The 20316-nt window shown below is 59.7% G+C and overlaps 1 protein-coding gene across 1 annotated transcript; it reads right to left on the bottom strand.

The window, feature by feature from the left end:
• Window positions 1-149: 149 nt before the first annotated feature.
• RPGRIP1 (RPGR interacting protein 1) lies at window positions 150-18692 on the bottom strand. Its single transcript, XM_050918978.1, has 24 exons — window positions 18605-18692; window positions 18252-18308; window positions 16810-16942; window positions 16179-16480; window positions 15696-15840; window positions 13877-13982; window positions 11696-11719; window positions 11176-11322; window positions 10951-11024; window positions 10310-10419; window positions 9855-9934; window positions 8011-8184; window positions 7790-7907; window positions 6946-7392; window positions 6429-6598; window positions 5324-5663; window positions 4999-5183; window positions 4545-4757; window positions 4050-4191; window positions 3166-3269; window positions 2717-2909; window positions 1140-1215; window positions 496-626; window positions 150-286 (listed from the first exon to the last, which is right to left on the bottom strand). The coding sequence occupies exons 1-24, from the start codon at window positions 18690-18692 to the stop codon at window positions 171-173; spliced, it is 3675 nt and encodes a 1224-aa protein (XP_050774935.1). The 3' UTR covers window positions 150-170.
• Between the last annotated feature and the right edge of the window lie 1624 nt (window positions 18693-20316).

Below are 20316 nucleotides of genomic sequence, written 5' to 3'. Positions count from 1 at the left end.
AGGCATGGCCCAGGACCCCTTGTGCTAGGCTCTGCATAGACAGAGCAGGGACAGGCCAGGCGCTGCCCCGAGGAGCTCGCAATCTGAGTCATGGGCTGACTGCTTTGAGGTCCCCATTTGAACCTTACTGTGCCAAGTCCTTGCACGCCTTGTGAGAGCTGACGGGTCCTTCATTCCTCCTCCTCAGCCTTTCGTCTCCCCTCCCAGTAGATGGCGCAGAGGGTAGCAGCTGCTTCCACAGAGACCTTCAGCCTCCCAATGGCAGAGTGGTCCTGAGGGCTGACAACTGCCAGGAGGGGGTAAGAGAGCGGAGGTGAGGGGAAGGGTCAATGTTTCTCCAGACCCATTCTCTGGCTGGGCCTGGTATAGGCCTTACCTCCCCCAGCCCAAGACTTGCACTGCTGCAGCTTCCAGGTATAGATCCCAGTTCAGTGGCCAGGCCCCTAGCCCCATCTCATGCAGGCGCACTGGAGACCGCTTGTCTCCGTCACTCACCGTCGAGGTCACACTCCAGCACATCATTGCCTGTCAGCAAGATCTCACGCAGGTCTATGTGGGCAAAGCCCACGTCCTCACACTCGCCTCCTGTCCCAGACCAGGGCTCGCTTACCACCACGAACTGCAACCTGCAATGGGCGGCAATGGGTCTGGATCCTGCACCTGCAGCCAGCCCATCCTAGCCTGGCTCCCCATAGAAAAGCCAAGTCGAAGGGCTCAGTCCTCACCTCTAGAGCACTCAGTGGCTGGGGCGCAGGGGATCTAAAGGAGCCGAAAGCTCATGGAGGAGGGCTGTGCCTGCCAGCTTTGCTCCTCTGCAGGAGACAGCGCTGCCTGGGGAGGGGGTACACTTGGCCTGTGTGAAACAAACGCCATCACAGACCAACCGGCGCATTCCTTTATTCTCTATCCTACAGCACGTGTTCTTATATCACACATACCCTGTGCTGCAAGCCCTCCCCTGCACATGCTCCACCCATGGCAGAGAACAAGCATGGGGTGGATATTGGTCGCAGTGTTCGGGCGTGTACAGGAACATGCTCAGAAGAGGTGATGAGCAGGCTGTAAGAGCTTGTATGAGGAGGGGATGGGGACCTTTAGCCCAGGGGACTGGAATTTGTGGCCCTAGCCAGTCTGCTCACCAGCTCTGCTCTGCCTGCAGCATGGAGAAGAGGATTTCCCGCTGGCTGCTCACTGCCTCCGTGTCCAGCTGAATCACTGTGGTGGAGGCACAAGGCTGTTAGGCAGGGCGATGCTGGGTGGGAGGGAGAAACACAGGGCTTGGGCACTAAGGGGAAGATTCAGGGTGATGCTCACGGAGGGGGCTGGGGGCAATAAATGGAGAAGTTGGGGCAATGCTTGGGGGGGAGGAACCAAGGGGAGGAGTCAGGGTGATGCTTGTGGGGGGGGTTGAGGGGCACCAAGGAGAGGAGTCAGGGCAATGCTCATGGCGGGGGGGGGTGCACCAAGGGGAGGAGTCAGGATGATGCTCACAGGGGGGCTGAGGGGAGGAGTCAGGGCGATGCTCACGGGGGGGGCTGAGGGGCACCAAGGGGAAGAGTCAGGGCAATGCTCACGGGGGGGGCTGAGGGGCACCAAGGGGAGGAGTAGGGGCGATGCTCACGGGGGGGGGCTGAGGGGCACCAAGGGGAGGAGTAGGGGCGATGCTCACGGGGGGGGCTGAGGGGCACCAAGGGGAGGAGTCAGGGCAAGAAGCTGATGCTCACCCGGGATCAGATGCTGACCGTGGACCCACCTCCACACTTCCCAGTGTTGCTCTGGTTCCCAGGCTCCAGCGCCACGTTCTCCCTGTTAGGAGGGCGCACACGGGGGCGGGCCTGGGCAGTGCTGCTCCCCCATGGAGTGGTGCAGCATGAGCTAGGGGATGGGATCTTTGCCAGCTTGCACTGGCAGTGGGAAAGCTGAGTCCTTGGCAGGGGGCTGGGGAAAGGGGCCCTATTAAAGCAATCATGGCCTCCCTGTCCCAGCAACAGCATTTCTGGGCCTGGAGTGATCCACCGTACAGCTGGGCCCAAAGCTCTGTCCTGGGATGAGGGGGCGATGCTTTTCCTCTCCACTCATTTGTCATCTCCCCCCCCAACCCCCACGAGGCATGAGACGCCTGTCCTGCCTGGGGGGGCTCTGGGATGGGCGAGAGCAGGGCCGCTGCAAGGATGTTTTGTGCCCTAGGTGAAACTTCCACCTTGCGCCCTCCCTCGAGCCCCTACCCTGAGGCACACCCCCCCCGCAGCAGATCCCCCCCCTCTGCCCTAAGGTGTCCCCCCTGCAGCAGCTCACCACCCCCAACTCTCCACCCTGAGGCACCCCCCAGCCCCAGCTCACCCCTGCCCCACCGCCTCCCCAAGCACCCTGTGGCTGCTTCACTTCTCCCGCCTCCCTGGCTTACAGCACCAATCAGGTTAAGTGAAGCAGCCACGGCCTGCTCAGGGAGGAGGCGGAGCAGGGTGAGCTGGGGTGGGGAGTTCCCCTGCGTGCCACCCCCCCACCACCCTTACTTGCTGCAGGCAGCCCTCCCCTGCCCCAGCTCCCTCCACCTAAATGCTGGAGGCGACTGGGGCAGCCAAAGATCCGGCCGCTGCGGTCGCTGCTGAAGAAAATGCCACCCCCCCAAATCCTAGCACCCTAGGTGACCGCCTAGGTCCCCTAAATGGTTGCACCAGCCCTGGGCGAGAGCCAGACTCTGCCCACAACAGCTCACCCTTGCTGAAGTGGAAGTAGATCTCCTCGCCGCCCTGGGGCTTGCGCAGAGACAGAGGGGTCTCCGTCTCAGCCAGGGGCACCCCTGGGAAATGGTACGCCACATACAGCTGCTGGATGTGCTCGCTGGCCATGGCCTCAGCCTCAGGGTGCAGGCTCAGCGAGACGATCTCAATGCGGATCCGTTCCATGTCCTGACAGGATGAGGTGAGAGCAGGTCATACAGGGCCTGAGAGGGCAGGAAGCAGTGCCCCAAAGTCTTCTGGGGGGGAGAGGAGTGGGAGAGTCTGGCCAAGCCAAGCTCCCATCTCCCCCCAACTCACCCCACTTCGGAACCCAGCAGGGCTCAGCACTCTCACTACATGCTGTACCTGGCCGTGCTTTCCCCCCTCCCCCATGGGTCTATGCACCCTCTCTTCCAGCACTGCCTTGGGGTGGGGGCATTACCACCTTTGGAGGACTCCCCAGGCTGGTCCCCACCACAATCTCGTCACTGTCTGTGGTCTGTGCATCGCTGTTGCTCTCCAGCGCTGGCTCACAGGCCTCCTCGGGGGCTGGCAGGGACAGAGTACTTGTTACTGGGAGCAGGGCCGGCTTTAGGAAATGCGGGGCCCAATTCGAACAGTTTCGGTGGGGCCCCAGCAGGGATGACTTTAAAAAAAACAAGTGGGGCTTGTACTCACCAGGCGGTGCTCTGAGTCTTCGGCAGTGGGTCCCTCACTCGCTCCAGGTCTTCGGTGGCACTGAAGGACCCGGCACCGAAGTGCCACCGAAGACCTAGAGCAAGTGAAGGACCTGCCGCCGAAGTGCCACTGGAGACCCGGAGCGCTGCCAGGTGAGTAAAAATTTAAAAGGTGCCTCTAGCCAGGGAAGGGATTCTCACTGGGCCTGGGGCCCTCTTAGGCGCGGGGCCCGATTCGGGGGAATTGGCGTAACAGGCCTAAAGCGGGCCCTGACTGGGAGGGGGATTAGAATGGGATCTGCCCGCTCCCAACCCTCCCACCCGGACCGTGGGCCTTGAAGAGTATGGCTGCAGCTGCAGCCTGCTGTGGGGCTGTTTGCAGTGAGAGCTGTCAGGGCTGCACCTATGCCCACCTCTGAGTTTGTTCACACAGGGACCCTGCTCTGCAGCTGGATGGCCATGTCGCCTTCCCCCATCACAGTAAGCCCCAATCCACAGCTGGATGGCCGGATGCCCCTGTCTATGGCTCTACATTGTGGGCGAGTGTGACCTTTAGAGTCAGCTCTGGCACAGCATGAGGGGCTGGGCCCTAGGATAGCCTGGCCAGTTGGCACTGACAGCTGGGTGCCCCACGAGAGGCAGGAGCTGGTACCCATGTCCTCTGAAGCAGAGCCTATGTCCAGTGCAAGAGATTTGGGCTCCAAGCGCTGGGTCCTGGCAGCGGTTTCAGCGTCCTTAGCTGAGTGTCCTGCTTCCTCCTTTCCAGCCTGGGCCTCCTTCCCCTGCAGTGTCCCCTGCACAGACAAACCCCATCAGGCTCAGGGAACAGCTCGCTGCCAGGGGAGCTCTGGCCCAGCCCCATTAGTACTGCCCCCTGTTGGATGCTGGTTCAGTGTGGAGCACTAGGCAGCCTGCGGGCCAAATCCAGACTGCCAGACGCTCGCAAACAGACCATTGCATCTTTTTATGTACTTATTACTATCGTTGTGATGTGAAAACTGTTTCTCTGGAGTCCGGATCTTAACTGTACCTTGACCAAGAAATTTGGACCCTGATAAAAAAATAACTGACTACCCAGGGCGTGCGGTGAGCAGGGGACTTGGGTTGCTGCACCCTCACTTCCTGCTCCCTTCTCCCCAGCTCTCACCTCAGCAGTGTCTCCCACCGGAGCCAACTCTTCTCCCTCCTCTGGGCTGTAGCCACTGGATGCTGGCACTGGATTAGGCTGAGTCTGACTGCTGGCTCCTGCATTCCGCCTTCCCCACTTCCCCCTGCATCCATCAGCCTCGCCCGCCGAGATACGGAGCTTCTTCCTCTGGCCCTCAGGCTGTGATGGCAAGATGCTGGGAGCAAGCCAGGCCTGAGCAGGTGTCAGAACAGCACAGTCACGCTACAGCCTGGCAGCTTCCCCTCATTCCCACTACCCTGCTCCTCCTTGTATTGGGGTGCAGGAGTGGCAGCAGCACCCAGCAAGGCAAAGAGTGAGCAGGGGCTAGAAGCCTGGAGTTCTGACTCCCAGCCCTCACTCACTGAACCCGTCACGGGGAGGGTGATATTGTATGGAGCAGGTGTTAATTCTGGGCTGCTGAGTCGTTCTGTACCTGGCTGTGTAGTGCAGCTCTTTCCTCCTCAATCAGCTGCTCCAAGGGGGTCTCACGCTGGTGTTCCCTTGCCCAGGCCGCTTGGTGCAGGGTGGCCCCTAGGGGCAGGTACCGATGTTTCCACTCCAGGCTGAGGCTGATGGAGCCATTGGGGTGCCCAGCCGGGTTGGTGAGGACAAAATCTCCTGCAGAGTAGAGAAATAGAGGCATAAGAGGGCACAGGGGGTGGAGCTCTGGGCACAAGGCACTGAGGCCAGGGGCAGGGGAACTGTGCCCAGCTATGTGCCTCCTGAGCAATAGAGGATCTGGATCCAGCGGCTTTCACCTGTGATACTGTGCCCGTGTGCCAGAGGCAGCAGGGGGATCTGTGCTTTGCCCAAGTAACTGCCTGGCTCTGTATCCTCATCATCGAAGATGTACACCCAGAGGCTCTCTAGACGCAGATAGCGGTCGAGTTCAGCTGTGGGGCGCATGGGGAAGGTCCGCAGGTCTCCAAAGTGCGGGTTGTTGCTGGAGGGGATGATGGGCGTGTCATGGTCAGGAAAGGTGAAGAAGCGGTACATGGCATAGGGGCTGGGCTGGGTGCTGAGCCAGCAACCCCGCAGGCCTGTGCAGCCTACAATCTGCACTTGCAGCTCGTTCCACAGCCACTCAGCATCCAGGACCTAGAGGGGGGAGACTGAGAAAGGCTAGTAACTGGGTGAGCAGACGGCCTAGAGTGCATCCCATAGGAATCACGGCTTTGCTACATGGAAGGCCATGAGGCAGTAGGGAGTGGGGCAAACTGACCTGGGATAGCAGGGGGTGACTTTATTTGAGTAACAATACCTGAGACAGGAGGGGGATGGGGCCAGGTAACACCGTCTGCCTGGGAAACTGGACAAAGGCTGGAGGAGGAGCCAGGGGAAGGCTGGGTGAGACTGCTGGAGGGGGGTTCAGTTTGGAGCGGTCTGGGGAAATGGAGGGAACCCCAAGGCTAGGGTCTAAGATCCCCATCCCGTTCCTCCCGAGGGACCTGTGTGAGGGGTCCTGGTTGTACTACAAGCTCTGTTGGGGACTGTGTTCCTGTCGTCTAATAAACCCTCTGGTTTACTGGCTGGCTGAGAGTCACGGTAAATCGCAGGAAGTGAGTGCAGGGCCCAGACTCCCCCACACTCCATGACAAAGGCACTTTAGCGTCCAGAGTGCCTGAGGCTTCCCTTACAGGGATCCTGCTTTGACATGTGCCAGAGAGCTGCTAGTGTGGAGCACATATCCCCGTGTGCCACCATGGGGAGCCCCTTTTGTGGGGGCATATGTCCATACAGGGATCCTGTACCAGTGGGCATGGCCCTATAGGGCTCCCCCTTTCTGGAGTGCATTTCCCTCCGTGTGTGTGTGTGTGTTTACCCTTACATACTCTTCCCCCATGCAAGCCCCTGCTTCCTCACCCCCTCCTTGTCCTGCTGCCTACTCTGCTGGGCATCTCTGGCCTGGGGCACGCAGGCTGACAAGTAACCCAAGGCCTTGGTGCGCTGGCAGTGCAGCCGCATAGTCTGCTCCATGGGCAGGCGGAGCCTCATCCAATACTCCAGCATCCCGTAGTTCTCACCGCTTGGACCTAGAAGGTGTGGAGTGGGTCGGGGGGGGGGGGGGCATGCAGGAGGCAATGTGGACACAAAGGCCGGGGCATAGGGATTAGGGCAGCAGGTAACAGGACATGAAGGCCACAGGGACATAAGAATGGTTAGAAACCTGGCATATTCCCCAAGCTGACAGCAGAAGGGCTGGGGCAGGGTGAGCCTTGGCCCCAGGGAGTCTCCTGTGAGGGAAAGGTGAGCGAAAACACTCCCATGGCTGGAGAGCCTTTACTGACAAGGCCAGCACCCTCACTGAGCAGCTGCCATGGCAGAGGGCCCAGGGAGCGCTTTGCCGTGGAGCAGCGCTGTGGAGAGGGAAAGCTCTTACCATGTAGCAGCGCTGTGGCATGCACGCGCTCCCCGCTGCCCAGAGCCTCCTGGAAGCGCAGCCAACAGGAAGCCAGAGTTCTGTGGTCAGCAGCCGTGGCCAGGTGCAGGTCTAAGCGGGCGGCAGCCCTCTGCAGGTACTGCAGGAAAAAGGGCTCAGCCTGTATCACGTACTGAGACGTGAAGCTGTAGCGGGGCCGGGCCCCTCGCACCACCGGTGTGCAGTGCGTCTCAAAGTCGTAGAAGGCATAGGTGCAGAAGGTGACGGGCTGGACTTCCCCCAGCAGCTGCAGTGCCTCCCCTGACAGCACTGCCCCTGCAATGTGCAGCTCAAACAGGTTCTCACCACGCCGCAGCACGGGGGCTTTTCCCTCCTCCACGTCCACATCACCCTCAGTCCACAGGAGTGGGAGCTGCCGTGTCCCACAGGCCACATCCTTCAGCTGCTCTGGGGGAGGAGATGGGGCCTGTGAGGGGTGGGAATGTCCCCATCTTCTCCCCGCTCTATCCCCAAGGCACAGCCTGTACAAGTCCCCCTCCCCATCCATTCCTGACAGGAGTGACCCACTGCCCGTCTGCTATCTTCCCCCCCTCTTGCTACAAGCCCAGCATAGCCATCTGCCAGTCAAAGTGCTGTACAGCAAGCCAGCTGCTCTTGAGGGGCCAGGTCCCCCTCTGAACAGTACCATGGGTATGCAGGGACCTGGCACAACTTCTTGGGGCAGGGAACGAAAACACAGGTCCAGACAAAGGCCCATCCTGCCCAGCTGTCTCCAGCAGTGGTCATGAGTGAGGCAGGGGCAAGAATTGCTCCAGGGGACAGGTGAGGCTGGCTTTGCTCTTACCCTCCAGCTGGCGGATGCGGGTGCTGCGCAGATCCAGGAGCTGCACCATTTTCTGTTGCTTTTCCTCATGTCCCCTCTTCTCCTGTTCAGCCTGCACCATTACACCTTCCAGCTCGGCCTGACAGCACATGAGGTCAGTTACACAGCAGCTCATCCCACAGCTCAGCTTGACATAGCACCCAGGTGGGGTCAGTCACCCCCTGCACCACCACCTCCCGCACCTGATAGTCCCGGTTGATGCGGTGCTGCAGAATCAGCATGTCCCGGGTTTTCTCCAGCTCCAAGATGGTGTCAGCGTGGGCAGCTTCTGTCTCAAGGAGTTTCCGGCTCAGGCTCCGCTGGGTGAACAGCTCCTCCGGCTCAGTCTCGGTGGGGAGCCTATCAAGGCAGGGTGGCTGTAGAAAAATGGGCTAGGAGTGAGCAGAAAAAAGTCAAGCCTACCCTGCTGAATGAGGGAGGAGCACCACAGTCCTCAAAGCTGCAACTCCCCCATGCATAACACCAGAACTTGCTGGCACACGTGGTCCCGGCCCAGCCCCCCCTTGTCTTCCCAGCACAGGCCACAGCACTTGGCGGGGGCTGGCCCAGCCTCCCTAAACACTTAACTCTCCCTACATAGAATCATAGAATATCAGGGTTGGACAGAACCTCAGGAGGTATCTAGTCCAACTCCCTGCTCAAAGCAGGACCAACCCCAACTAAATCATCCCAGCCAGGGCTTTGTTAAGCCTGACCTTAAAAACCTCCAAGGAAGGCGATTCCACCACCTCCCTAGGGAACCCATTCCAGTGCTTCAGCACCCTCCTAGTGAAAAAGGTTTTCCTAATATCCAACCTAAACCTTCCCCACTGCAACTTGAGACCATTACTCCTTGTTCTCTCATCTGCTACCACTGAGAACAGCCAAGCTCCATCCTCTTTGGAACCCCCTTTCAAGTAGCTGAAAGCAGCTACCAAATCCCCCCTTCATTCTTCTCTTCTGCAGACTAAACAATCCCAGTTCCCTCAGCCTCTCCTCATAAATCATGTGCTCCAGCCCCCTAATCATTTTTGTTGCCCTCTGCTGGACTCTTCCCATTTTTCCACATCCTTCTTGTAGTGTGGGGCCTAAAACTGGACACAGTACTCCAGATGAGGCCTCACCAATCTCAAATAGAGGGGAATGTCCCTTGATCTGCTGGCAATGCCCCTACTTATACAGCCCAAAATGCCATGAACCTTCTTGGCAACAAGGGCACACTGTCGACTCATATCCATCTTCTCGTCCACTGTAACCCCTAGGTCCTTTTCTGCAGAAGTGCTGCGTGGTCTCTAGTCTCTAGCCGTGCCTGGGATTCTTCCGTCCTAAGTGCAGGACTCTGCACTTGTCCTTGTTGAACCTCATCAGGTTTCTTTTGGCCCAGTCCTCTAATTCGTCTGGGTCCCTCTGTATCCTATCCCTACCCTCCAGCATCTCTACCACTCCTCCCAGTTTAGTGTCATCTGCAAACTTGCTGAGGGTGCAGTCATGCTGTCCTCCAGATCATTAATGAAGATATTGAACAAAACCGGCCCCAGGACTGACCCTTGGGGCACTCCACTTGAAACCGGCTGCCAACTAGACATGGAGCCATTGATCACTACCCGTTGAGCCAGATGATCTAGCCAGCTTTCTATCCACCTTATAGTCCATTCATCCAGCCCATACTTCTTTAACTTGCTGGCAAGAATACTGTGGGAGACTGTATCAAAAAGCACATAGCAGTCGCCATGAGTGGAAGTACCACTCCAGACCTGCTGACTCCCCCACATATGGCCTTGTGCTTGCCGTGACAGATGGGGCCAGCCCAGCTCATCCACCCTCCAACTTCCCTGCACTTGCCATGACGGGTGAGACAAGCCAGTCCCCCACTGACTCCTCCACACAGGGACCAGCCCCACCCCACCCCCACCACCCCCTGCACAGGCCCCAGCTCTATGCCCTTTACCTGCCAAATGCTGCTAGATGATGGGGCACCTACTACCCGCCCCCATGAAGGGGCCAGGGGAGATCAGTCAACCCTGGCTCCTCCTTGGCTCACACCCACCTGGGACAGGGTCGGATCAGGCTTCTGCTCTGGAGTTTGCTTCCCCCTCTCCACTTCCTGCTTCAGCTCCTCATTCCGAGCTGGGGACAAGACAGGAGTCAGGTCCAGACACCAAACTGGTTGTAATACAGCGCTGGCCCTGGCCCTGTGTGACCAGGCCACATTCTGTCCCCCCACCACACGTGTTGCACACCAAGGATCCACCCCCTCCCTCAGGTGTCACGTGGCCAGACCGCATGCACCCCTCCCCTCTCCCCCCACTGCTGTCATGTGGCTGAGGCACTCCCCCTCCCCCCAGACTGCAGTGCACTTGCGATGCCCCCACCCCAGTGAGAGTGGACTAGTCAATGGTGATGCAAGAACTCCCCATTGGGATGAAGCTGCCATTTCAGTCCCTTGTCCCTGTGCTGGTACTGAGATTCCCCCCTGGCACACTGAACTGCCAGCCCCCTCACCTCTCTCCTGCGCCAGCTCCTCCATCAGCCCCCTCTTCTCTGCCAGCTCCAAGCTCAGCTGCTCCTCCAGCTGTGAGATGTCTCCCTGCCGCTGCTCACAGGCCAGACTGCTGCAGCAAGAGGGGCAATGCTACAGTGTAACCACAAGGGCCACAAACTCCCCCGCGCCCCCGCATGTGGGGGCTCCAGCACACATGCTGCCCTGAGCCCTCAGGGCCCTGGAAGCTGCTTCTGCATGGCTGGGGCAATTCTTTCCCAGGCCCCACCCAGGCATGGCAGATTGAGGGTGAGGGAGTGTCCCTATGGCTCTGCCAGGCCCCCACAAACTGTGCCACAGACTTGGAGAGGGCTTCCTGAGGCTTTCCCCAAAACCCCCTTCCTGCAGGTTTGGGATCAGACTCCTGTCTCTGGCACACTCTGGGTCTGCTCCAGACCTTTGCCTATCTCCTGCAGGCCAGAGCTCCCAGCCCCAGCAGCCCGTCCCTGAATGGAGCCTAGAGTGGGGGCTGAGCAGGCATCAGCCAGATCTGGTGTGACTGGACCCCAGGCTGTGGCATCTCTGCAGATCAGTGGGGGCTAAGACTTGCCACTTGACCTTGGACACCATAGGACAGCCCCACTGCATGGCGTGGGGCTCTCACCTCTCCAGCAATTTATCATAATCCTCCTTCAACAGGTCTCGCTCCTTCTCCAGGGACCCGATTCTCTCCTGAAACTGAGAGAGACAGAGCTCAGCACCCAGACCTGGTTCCCCCAGCCAGTGGGGCGTGGGCCTGTCAGGCTCTTTCTCTAGGGACCCCCCAGCCCCTGCGCACCAGGGAAGCTGGCCTCAGAGTAGGGAGAAAGGGGTCCCCAGGGCTCCCTACCTCCTCTAGCGTCCCCTGCAGAAATGAGACTCTCTCCACTTTGCTCTCCAACGTCATCACCTTCTGCGTCTCTGCCTTCAGCTGCACAGTGAGTGCCTCCAGCTGGGCCAGGAGGGCCTCACTGCTGGTTCGCAACGTCTCCTGGTTCTGGTGATGGAGGGGAAGGAAGAAAGACCTGCACAGGCAGGAGAGAGGGACACCGGCCCCTCCCTGCTGCAGGGCCACCAGGATGGAGGGACCTGGAACCAAGTGTGAGAAGCCAGGGACAGGGGGGTGGAGGCTGGCTCCTTAGGGCTGGATATAGAGAGACTCTCTTTGCCCCAGCCTCCCCCATATCTGGCGTGCATTTCCCAGCGGGGGAGAGGCGCTCTTGTCCCATCAGTAAAAAGGGGTGCTCCCTTCCTGGGAGGTGGGGGGCAGGGCTCATCCGAGTTGTCTGGGCAGGGGAGCTCCTGCCTGCTGGGGAGTGGGTCCCAGTAGGGTACTGGGGGGAGTGGAGCTCCCGTACGTCAGTATTTACCTGCTGGAGCTGGCTCTCATATGCCTGGGAAGAGAAATCACTGAGCTGCCATCAGTGCTGCTATGTGGAGCCTATTATTTGCTGAGCGCTGACTTTGGAGGGCTTTGGGCAGGGCCTCTCCCAATGGCCCTCAGAGCTGTTTCCCCCAACCCTGCCCCGTGCGCACCCCCAACCCAGGGAAGCAGGTACACTGATCCCACTTGAAGGAACAGACACAGACGTGAGGGGGTGAAGGCAGGAGCTCCCCATGACGTTGGCTGAAGGGAGAACTTCCCCTCTAAGCCCCTACTCCTCCCCACAGGCGGGTGGGTCGGTGGAGGTCACACTGGGTGCTCAGGTATCTCTCCCCAGGTGGTACAGGCAGAGGCCTAGGTGTTGGGAGTGTCTCTTCTCCTCTCCCTCGGGTGGCACAGGCAGGGGAACTGACAGCGGGGGGGGGGGTCTTTCTCTCGCCCCCCCCAGGTGGCACAGGCAGGGGAACTGACAGCTGGGGGGCTCTTTCTCTCCTCCCCCCTCAGGTGGCACAGGCAGGGGAACTGACAGATGGGGGGGGTCTTTCTCTCCTCTCCCCTCCGGGTGGCACAGGCAGGAGAACTGACAGCTGGGGGGGGTCTTTCTCTCTTCTCCCCCCCGGGTGGCACGGGGAGGGGAACTGACAGCTGGGGGTTCTTTCTCTCCTCTCTCCCCAGCGTGGCACAGCCAGGGGAACTGACAGCTGGGGGGTCTTTCTCTCCTCTCCCCCCCGGGTGGCACAGGGAGGGGAACTGACAGCTGGGGGGTCTTTCTCTCCTCCACTCCCGGGTGGCACAGGCAGGGGAACTGACAGCTGGGAGGGGTCTTTCTCTCCTCTCCCCCCCGGGTGGTACAGGGAGGGGAACTGACAGCTGGGAGGGGTCTTTCTCTCCTCTCCCCTCCGGGTGGCACAGGCAGGGGAACTGACAGCTGGGGGGGTCTTTCTCTCCTCTTCCCCCTGGGTGGCACAGGGAGGGGAACTGACAGCTGAGGGGTCTTTCTCTCCTCTCTCCCCAGCGTGGCACAGGGAGGGGAACTGACAGCTGGGGGTTCTTTTTCTCCCCCCCGAGGTGGCACAGGCAGGGGAACTGACTGCTGGGAGGGGTCTTTCTCTCCTCCCCTCCCGGGTGGCACAGGGAGGGGAACTGACAGCTAGGGGGTCTTTCTCTCCTCTTCCCCCCGGGTGGCACAGGGAGGGGAACTGACAGCTGGGGGGTCTTTCTCTCCTCCCCTCCCGGGTGGCACAGGCAGGGGAACTGACAGCTGGGGGGGTCTCTCTCTCCTCTTCCCCCCGGGTGGCACAGGGAGGGGAACTGACAGCTGGGGGGGTCTCTCTCTACTCTCCCCCACGGGTGGCACAGGCAGGGGAACTGACAGCTGGGGGGGTCTCTCTCTCCTCTTCCTCCCGGGTGGCACAGGCAGGGGAACTGACAGCTGGGAGGTCTTTCTCTCCTCTCCCCTCCCGGGTGGCACAGGCAGGGGAACTGACAGCTGGGGGGTCTTTCTCTCCTCTCCCCCCCCGTGTGGCACAGGCAGGGGAACTGACAGCTGGTGGGCTCTTTCTCTCCTCCCCCCTCCCGGGTGGCACAGGCAGGGGAACTGACAGCTGGGGGGGGTCTTTCTCTCCTCCGCCCCCGGGTGGCACAGGCAGGGAAACTGACAGCTGGGGGTTCTTTTTCTCCCCCCCGAGGTGGCACAGGCAGGGGAACTGACTGCTGGAGGGGGTCTCTCTCTCCTCTCCCCCCCGGGTGGCACAGGCAGGGGAACTGACAGCTGGGGGGTCTTTCTCTCCTCTCCCCCCCGGGTGGCACAGGCAGGGGAACTGACAGCTGGGGGGTCTTTCTCTCCTCTCCCCCCCGGGTGGCACAGGCAGGGGAACTGACAGCTGGGGGGGTCTCTCTCTCCTCTCCCCCCCGGGTGGCACAGGCAGGGGAACTGACAGCTGGGGGGTCTTTCTCTCCTCTCCCCCCCCGTGTGGCACAGGCAGGGGAACTGACAGCTGGGGGGTCTTTCTCTCCTCTCCCCTCCCGGGTGGCACAGGCAGGGGAACTGACAGCTGGGAGGTCTTTCTCTCCTCTTCCCCCCGGGTGGCACAGGCAGGGGAACTGACAGCTGGGGCGTCTTTATCTCCTCTTCCCCCCGGGTGGCACAGGACTGGGGCTAATTAACCTCCTGCAGGTCAGTGAATCGGCCCTTGGTCACGGCCAGCTCGCAGCTTCGCTCTCTCAGGAGCCGCTGCAGCCGGATCAGCTCCACGTTCCCCCGGATGGTGGCTCTGCAAGGGGAGCAGTGGATGGCCTGAGCTAGAGCAGCAATTCCTGCAGGGGACCCACATTCCATCTGTCCTATGCCCCCAACCATCTGGGCCTGGCACAGTCCCCCTCCCACCTCTTCCTTACTTTCCCCTGTCCAGCCCCAAAGCTAATCGGAGTCACTTCCTCTTCCCGCCAGGGCTATATAGGCATAGACTCCCCCCTCGACTCTCGCCCAGGCCCAGCAGAGCCACCCCCTCGCCCAGGGGGCGTCCGCAGGGTGCCATACCGATGCTCCAGGACCTGACGGTGGTACTGCTGGGTCGAGGCCCCATCACGGTCCATCTCACTCCCCCATGCCAGGCATTGTGTCTCAGGCTCCAGCTCTGCCAACACCAGGCTGTGGGATCTGTGGGGAGCAGGGACCTGGGGTGACACACTGACTTCTAAGGAAGTGTAGGGGCAGGATCAGAGGACACAGGTGCTAGGGTGATGCCACATTGACTCCAAAGGGAGCATGGGGCTGGAAGGCAAGCAGACAGCAGGATTAGGGAGTTTGACAGAGCACGGAGAGAGCACTTGCATCACCACGCTGGTCACTATTAGCACCAATTAGGTCCCCCCCTCAAGGCCTAACTGGTCAGGGCTGTGCCTGATTACTGGGTGTGATGCAGTAGGGAGCGGGGTGGATTGATCTGGGAATGTCGTTTAGTTTTACTGGGGCTGTCTGCGTGGGGGATGGGAGAGCAGGGGGTGACGTTAGGTGAGGGACCTACCTGAGCCTGTAACCTGAGCCAGGAAGGTGGTGGGGCAAGGCGACACCTTTGCCCCACAGGGCCGGCTCTAGACATTTTGCCGCCCCAAGCATGGCGTCATGCCGCAGGGGCCGCTCTCCGGTCCCACGGCTCCAGTGGACCTCCCGCAGGCATGCCGCCAAAGGCACGCTGCCTGCCGCCCTCCCGGTGACTGGCAGAGCGCCCCCCGCGGCATGCCGCCCCAAGCACGCGCTTGGCGTGCTAGGGCCTGGAACTGCCCGTGACTGGACAAAGGGCGAAGGGAAGAGAAGGAGGGGAGAGAGCTGGCTGGAGAGGATTTTGGTTTCAGTTTTGGGCTGGCTGGGAAGAGGCAGGGAACCCCAAGTATGGGGTCTAAGATCCTTGTCCCCCCGAGGGACCTGGCTGGGGTGGTGGTGGTCCTGGCTGTACCTACAAGCCCTGCTTGGGACTGTGCTCCTGTCGTCTAATAAACCTTCTGTTTTACTGGCTGGCTGAGAGTCACAGTGACTCGCAGGAAGTGTGGGGTGCGGGGCCCTGACTCTCCCACACTCCATGACACTGGGCCAGTGGGGTTGGGAAGGTAATAAGCTCACTAGCCAATGGGCAAGTAGTTTGAAAAGAGCACAGGAAAGACCTGCTGGATTCTGGAGTAGATGTTGCTAACCTGGGAGAGCCTGGCAAGAGATTGCTCTCTTAACATCCCACAATTCTCCTCCCACCTGCAATGCACCCCCTGGGACAAGGGACCAGAAAGCTGGACAACAGTGTGAAGATCCAGATCTAGTGGTGGAGGGATTGAGGAACTGTATCGCAAATATATGCTGGTGCTCAAGTAAGAAAGTCTCAGAGCAGTCTGTAATGGTGGGGATGTGGCACCCATGTCCTATTGCAGGGCAGGAAGGGTATCTGAGGGAGAGGACATGGGGCTGTGGACAATAGTGGAGTGGTGGAGGCACTCACAGTTGGGATTCAGGGGCTGCTACCCCTTCCGTGGTGCTGGTTCGGGGAAGAACACATAGTCTCTCCATATCGGCCCGTACTCCCTCTGTGTATCTTGGGGGAGCTGTGTGGGTAGGTCTGGCCTCTGGACCACGCACCCGCGTCCCTGCACAGGAGAAATAGGTGGGATGAGACCTTATGTCTTCCTGATGCTAAACTTGTAGAGGCAAAGGATTCTGAGGGGACTGGGCTGAGGCCAGCAGACTCACTTCACTTGTGAGCAGACTCCAATACACAGAAGCAGAACTGGGAAAGGGCCTGCCCAGAGGCCAGGATGGGTCATCCCCTGGGCTCTTCACCAGAGCTTCCACTGCTGCAGACCATCTATCACAGACCCTGGGCTCCCACCCCTTTTCTTGGGGACACACTGCCCCAGGATCCAGGCCCTTCAGCCCCTAGGAATGGTGCTTTCCCCCACGCCCTGTCCTGATCCATCCCCCTCACCTCTGGGATGTCTCTCAGTCACTCTCCCGCCGGCGCTGTGGACCTGCCGGAGTCCAGTGTCCACCCGGGGTTGGACGTAGCCATAGGGCCAGTGGCGCCTGCAACCGTAGAGCTGCAGCTGCTGCTTGTAGGATAGCAGATGACTCCGCAGCCCTTCATTGCGCCGCTCCAGGTCCCACACTCGCTCCTGCAGTTCCTCCAAGGACTCCTCCAGGTCCCGGCCTGACCACCTGGCCTTGGTGCCCAGATGGCTCTCAACCTGTGCCCGCTCATGGGTAAGTCTCAGCAGCTTAGTGCCCAGCCTGGGGAGGAAGCACAGGTAACGAACCTCCATCTAATCCATCCCCGCACACATACTGCCACAGCCCCTAACTTACCCACCCCCTGTGCGTCCCTCAGCCTGTGCCTGCTTGTGGGGGAGTCTCACACACACATCCCCCTGGGGAGTGGGGAGCACAGCCCCTCACTCCCTGTGAATCTTCTAACCCCCAGGCCCCCTTCCTGCATCACCACAGACATCTACACATGCTCCCTCTGCAAGCCCTGCATACCCTCCTCTGCCCCACCATGTCTCCAGGAGCCTAGGATCCTAGCGGTGAGGGTGATGGGTTTCATGGGGCCCTGCTGGTACCTCTTGATCCTGTCCTCCTGCTTGCAGGCAAACTCCTTGAGCACCAGGTTTTCGTCACGTAGATGCAGGAACCCATCCTCCAGCTCTGCCCTGTTCATCTGGCTCACATGCTGCCGTGTCCACGCCACCAACTCTGAAAGCCCAACATCAGGGAATGAGAGGCAAAGGGCTTGCACCAATTCTACTCTACAGGGACTAGGGCTAGTGTCTGGGACCAAGGACTGGTGGGCTCTCTCCAGAGTTCTGGGAGGGGAGTGGGGTCTAGTGGGTCTGTGAGCTCAGAAACATGCAGTTGTGAAGTTGGGATCAGTGCAGAGGAGAACAGGACCAGCTGGACCTCTGTGAGGAAAAGAAAGCAACCAGCCCCCCCATCCCTGTTTAGGAGTGGAAAGATCTGAAGGCGGTTCCCATGGCTGACAGGTCAGGGCTGAAACCCACATAGAACTTAATATCTATAGAGTCCGATAGTGGCGTGCTTGCAGGAGCGCCTCAAGGGACAGGGCTTGGACACCGGTCAGCGAGAGCAAGTCCTGGCCTGCCGAGGGTAAAGGAAGAGAATGGGAAGCAGCAGTGGCTGCTGCAGGAGGAAAAGCTATAGCTAAATCTTCTTGCAGAGCCAGCCCATTAGAGAAAAGGATGAGAAGCTGGAGGGTATGGAGACTGAAGTTGCAGTTTTAAAGAAAGAACTAAGCACTGGGTTCCTTGGGGAGAAGGAGGGCCTGCGCTGAGAGTCTGCCCATTACACACCAGAAGTGTGGGGCCCACATGGCTGCAGTCACAGGAGGAAGCGTTGGGAAGCTAGCAGACAGCACAATGTTAGGCCTAACAGCTGAGGGAAGGGCAGGTTTGACTCTAGACTAAAGATTGTCATTCAGGGAGAAGTGGGGGTAGGAGATGAACTGAAGTGGGATCTGTTATGGGCTGTGATGGAGGTTGTACAAAAGGGGATGTGAAACTGAGTGTTTGGGTCCATTCTGTGGTGTGGATCCCCAGCTCGGTATTTGTCTGTCTGAGCGGGCTGTGCTCCTCGAGACAAGGAGGCCGCGCTAGTCCTCACTCCCAACTGGTGAAGTTCTGGCTGGTGTTTGGCCTGCTGCAGAAGCAGGCAGGAGCTAGCATGGAGGTGGGTCCATATGTTTTCGTTGTAGGAGGATGGGCACATTAAAAGGCACTTCCCCAGTAAGAACTCAGACTTCAGGGAAATGGACTGTATGCCCGGGAAAGACTGCCTCTCTGGACTGGGGGATGCCTGTCTCCTGCAGAGAGATGTGCTTGGGGAAAGTACCCTGTCTGCGCCCCACTGCCCCCTCTGAATGGGGTGGTGACATAGGGTGCTGGTGTGAGTAGAGGCTTATCCTCTCTAGTGTGCCGTGCTATCTACCTCAGCCTGTGTCAACCCTGAATCCCCTCACTGTTTGTGTGGGGTGAGCCCCTTTGCTCACCTCTCATCCGGGTCTTCCGCCCCTGGGCCTTCGTGGGACGAGCAATGGCTGACACATCTAGGAAGTCACCACGAAAGCAGTTAGAGCATCACGCTGTCACGGGCAGCGGGGGCTCTGGGATGAGCCCAGGGACAGCAGTGAAAGTGAGGAGGAGGGGGGTAGATGAGGGGGACAGGAGAAGAGGAAGGGGGATCAGGGAGGGTTGAATGGGTGAGGAGGTGAAGAGTGGATGGGGGGGTTAAATGGGTGAGGGAGGCTAGGAGGAGGCCTTGGAGGTCAAAGGAATCTGGGGGTCCCTGTACCCTCACCCCTTCCTTGGGATTCCTGTGTTGTTGTTGTGATGTGGCCCTGACCTTGAATAGCTGTGATCACTGAGCGCTTCAGGCTGCTGTCTCTGACAGGCAGGTCTCCAGCTGTCTCATCCAGCAGGAGCAGTGACATAGCAGCAGGCCAAGCACAGGCTGGAAAGCAGGGAGAGAAGCAGTTACAGGTGGCCCTCGGGGGTCCAGCCCCCAGTCATGTCCCACAGTGGGTGAGACCCAGGGCCGGCGCTACCATTTAGGCAGCCTAGGCAATCGCCTAGGCCGCCAGGATTATTGAGGGGGCGGCATTTTGCCAAGGGGGCAGCAAGCGGCTCCGGTGGACGTGCCTCAGTGGTGCCTGTGGAGGGTCCGTTGGTCTGCGGCTCCGGTGGAGCTGCCGCAGTGGTGCCTGCAGCAGCTTCACCAGAGCCGCGGACCAACAGACCCTCCGCAGGAATGCCTGAGGCAGGTCCACCAGAGCCGCGGGATCAGCGCGGGGGGTGGCGAAATGGCCGTGCGCCTAGGGCACGAGAAACCCTGGCGCCGGTCCTGGTGAGACCAGCCTGGAGGGGACAGAGCTGCAGCTTGGACACTTGTGGAGAAAGACCACCAGGGCTTGGCTCTGCAGCTGCCTCATTACCCTGGGGCAAATCATTCACATATCCATGGATATATGGGCTACCAAGGTGGCCTCCTCCCTCTGCTGTGCTCCTGGGGGTGGGATAGGGGAGCAGCTCATCGCTGAGGTTGGACCTCCACTCCAGGCCCCACAGCTTCACTATCTACTCCATTTGTCTGGCCCCCCCACCCCAGCTGGTGGGTGCTTGTCCCCCTCACTCACAATCCCCTCCCAGCCTGCTGACTGCTCTGTCCCTGGAAAGAGCTGTCTTGGCAGCTGTGGAGGAGGATTTCCTTCCCAGGTAATCTGCTACCATCTGCCAGAAAGTAGTGCAAGCCCCCTGAAGATCCACAGCCCAGTCATGCCCATGTGAGGGCATGGGGATATAATGGCAGAGATGTGGCACAAGGAACAGCACTGACGTGAATCAGACTGAACAGCCAGCTTCTGTGCAAGCTTCCTCCAGACATCACTGAGCTCCCTCCACCCCAGTTCTGCTGAAACCTCTCAGTCCAGACACAGAAGGCCACTGCTCTCCCAGCCCTGGACTCTCCATGCCCCACAGCTCTACCAATGCCCCTCGCTCCCAACTCACAGACCCCGTGCTATTCCAGCCCAGGGCTCCTCTAACTGTGCTAAGGTCCGTCATGCCACACCTAGAGATTCGCTGCTCTCTCAGCCGAGGGCTCCATATCCTGAGCACAGCTCAGTCAATACCCCACTTCTGACCTGCAGCCCCCTGCTAACACAGACCAGGGTTCCCTCAAGTTCTGCCAGTGCCCCTTGCTCATGACTTGTAGTCCCCATACTCCCCCCACCCCAGGCTGCACAGTCTGACCCCTGCTCTATCAATGTCCCTCACTACCGACCCATAGTTCTCCTCCTATCCCAGCCCTGGGCTTCCCCATAGCTCTGCCAGTGCCTCTGTCCCAACCTACAGCTTCCCTTCTGTCTCAGCCCTGCATTTTTACTCTATTCCATCTCACCTTGCCCGTCACTGTCTCCTGTCCTGGTGTTCTGCCCAATGCCAGTGTGAGTCTGGAAGGAGAGTGTAAATCTCTTGTAATCCTCTGCTGTGTAAGCTCATTAGGCCAGGAGGAGGAGGGGGTCTTGACACCTTGTGCAACATGAGGTTAAGCAGAGG

Source organism: Gopherus flavomarginatus, chromosome 11 (assembly GCF_025201925.1).
Source record: "Gopherus flavomarginatus isolate rGopFla2 chromosome 11, rGopFla2.mat.asm, whole genome shotgun sequence".
Taxonomy (NCBI): Eukaryota; Metazoa; Chordata; order Testudines; family Testudinidae; genus Gopherus; species Gopherus flavomarginatus.
This window is presented reverse-complemented; position numbering and strand designations above follow the sequence as displayed.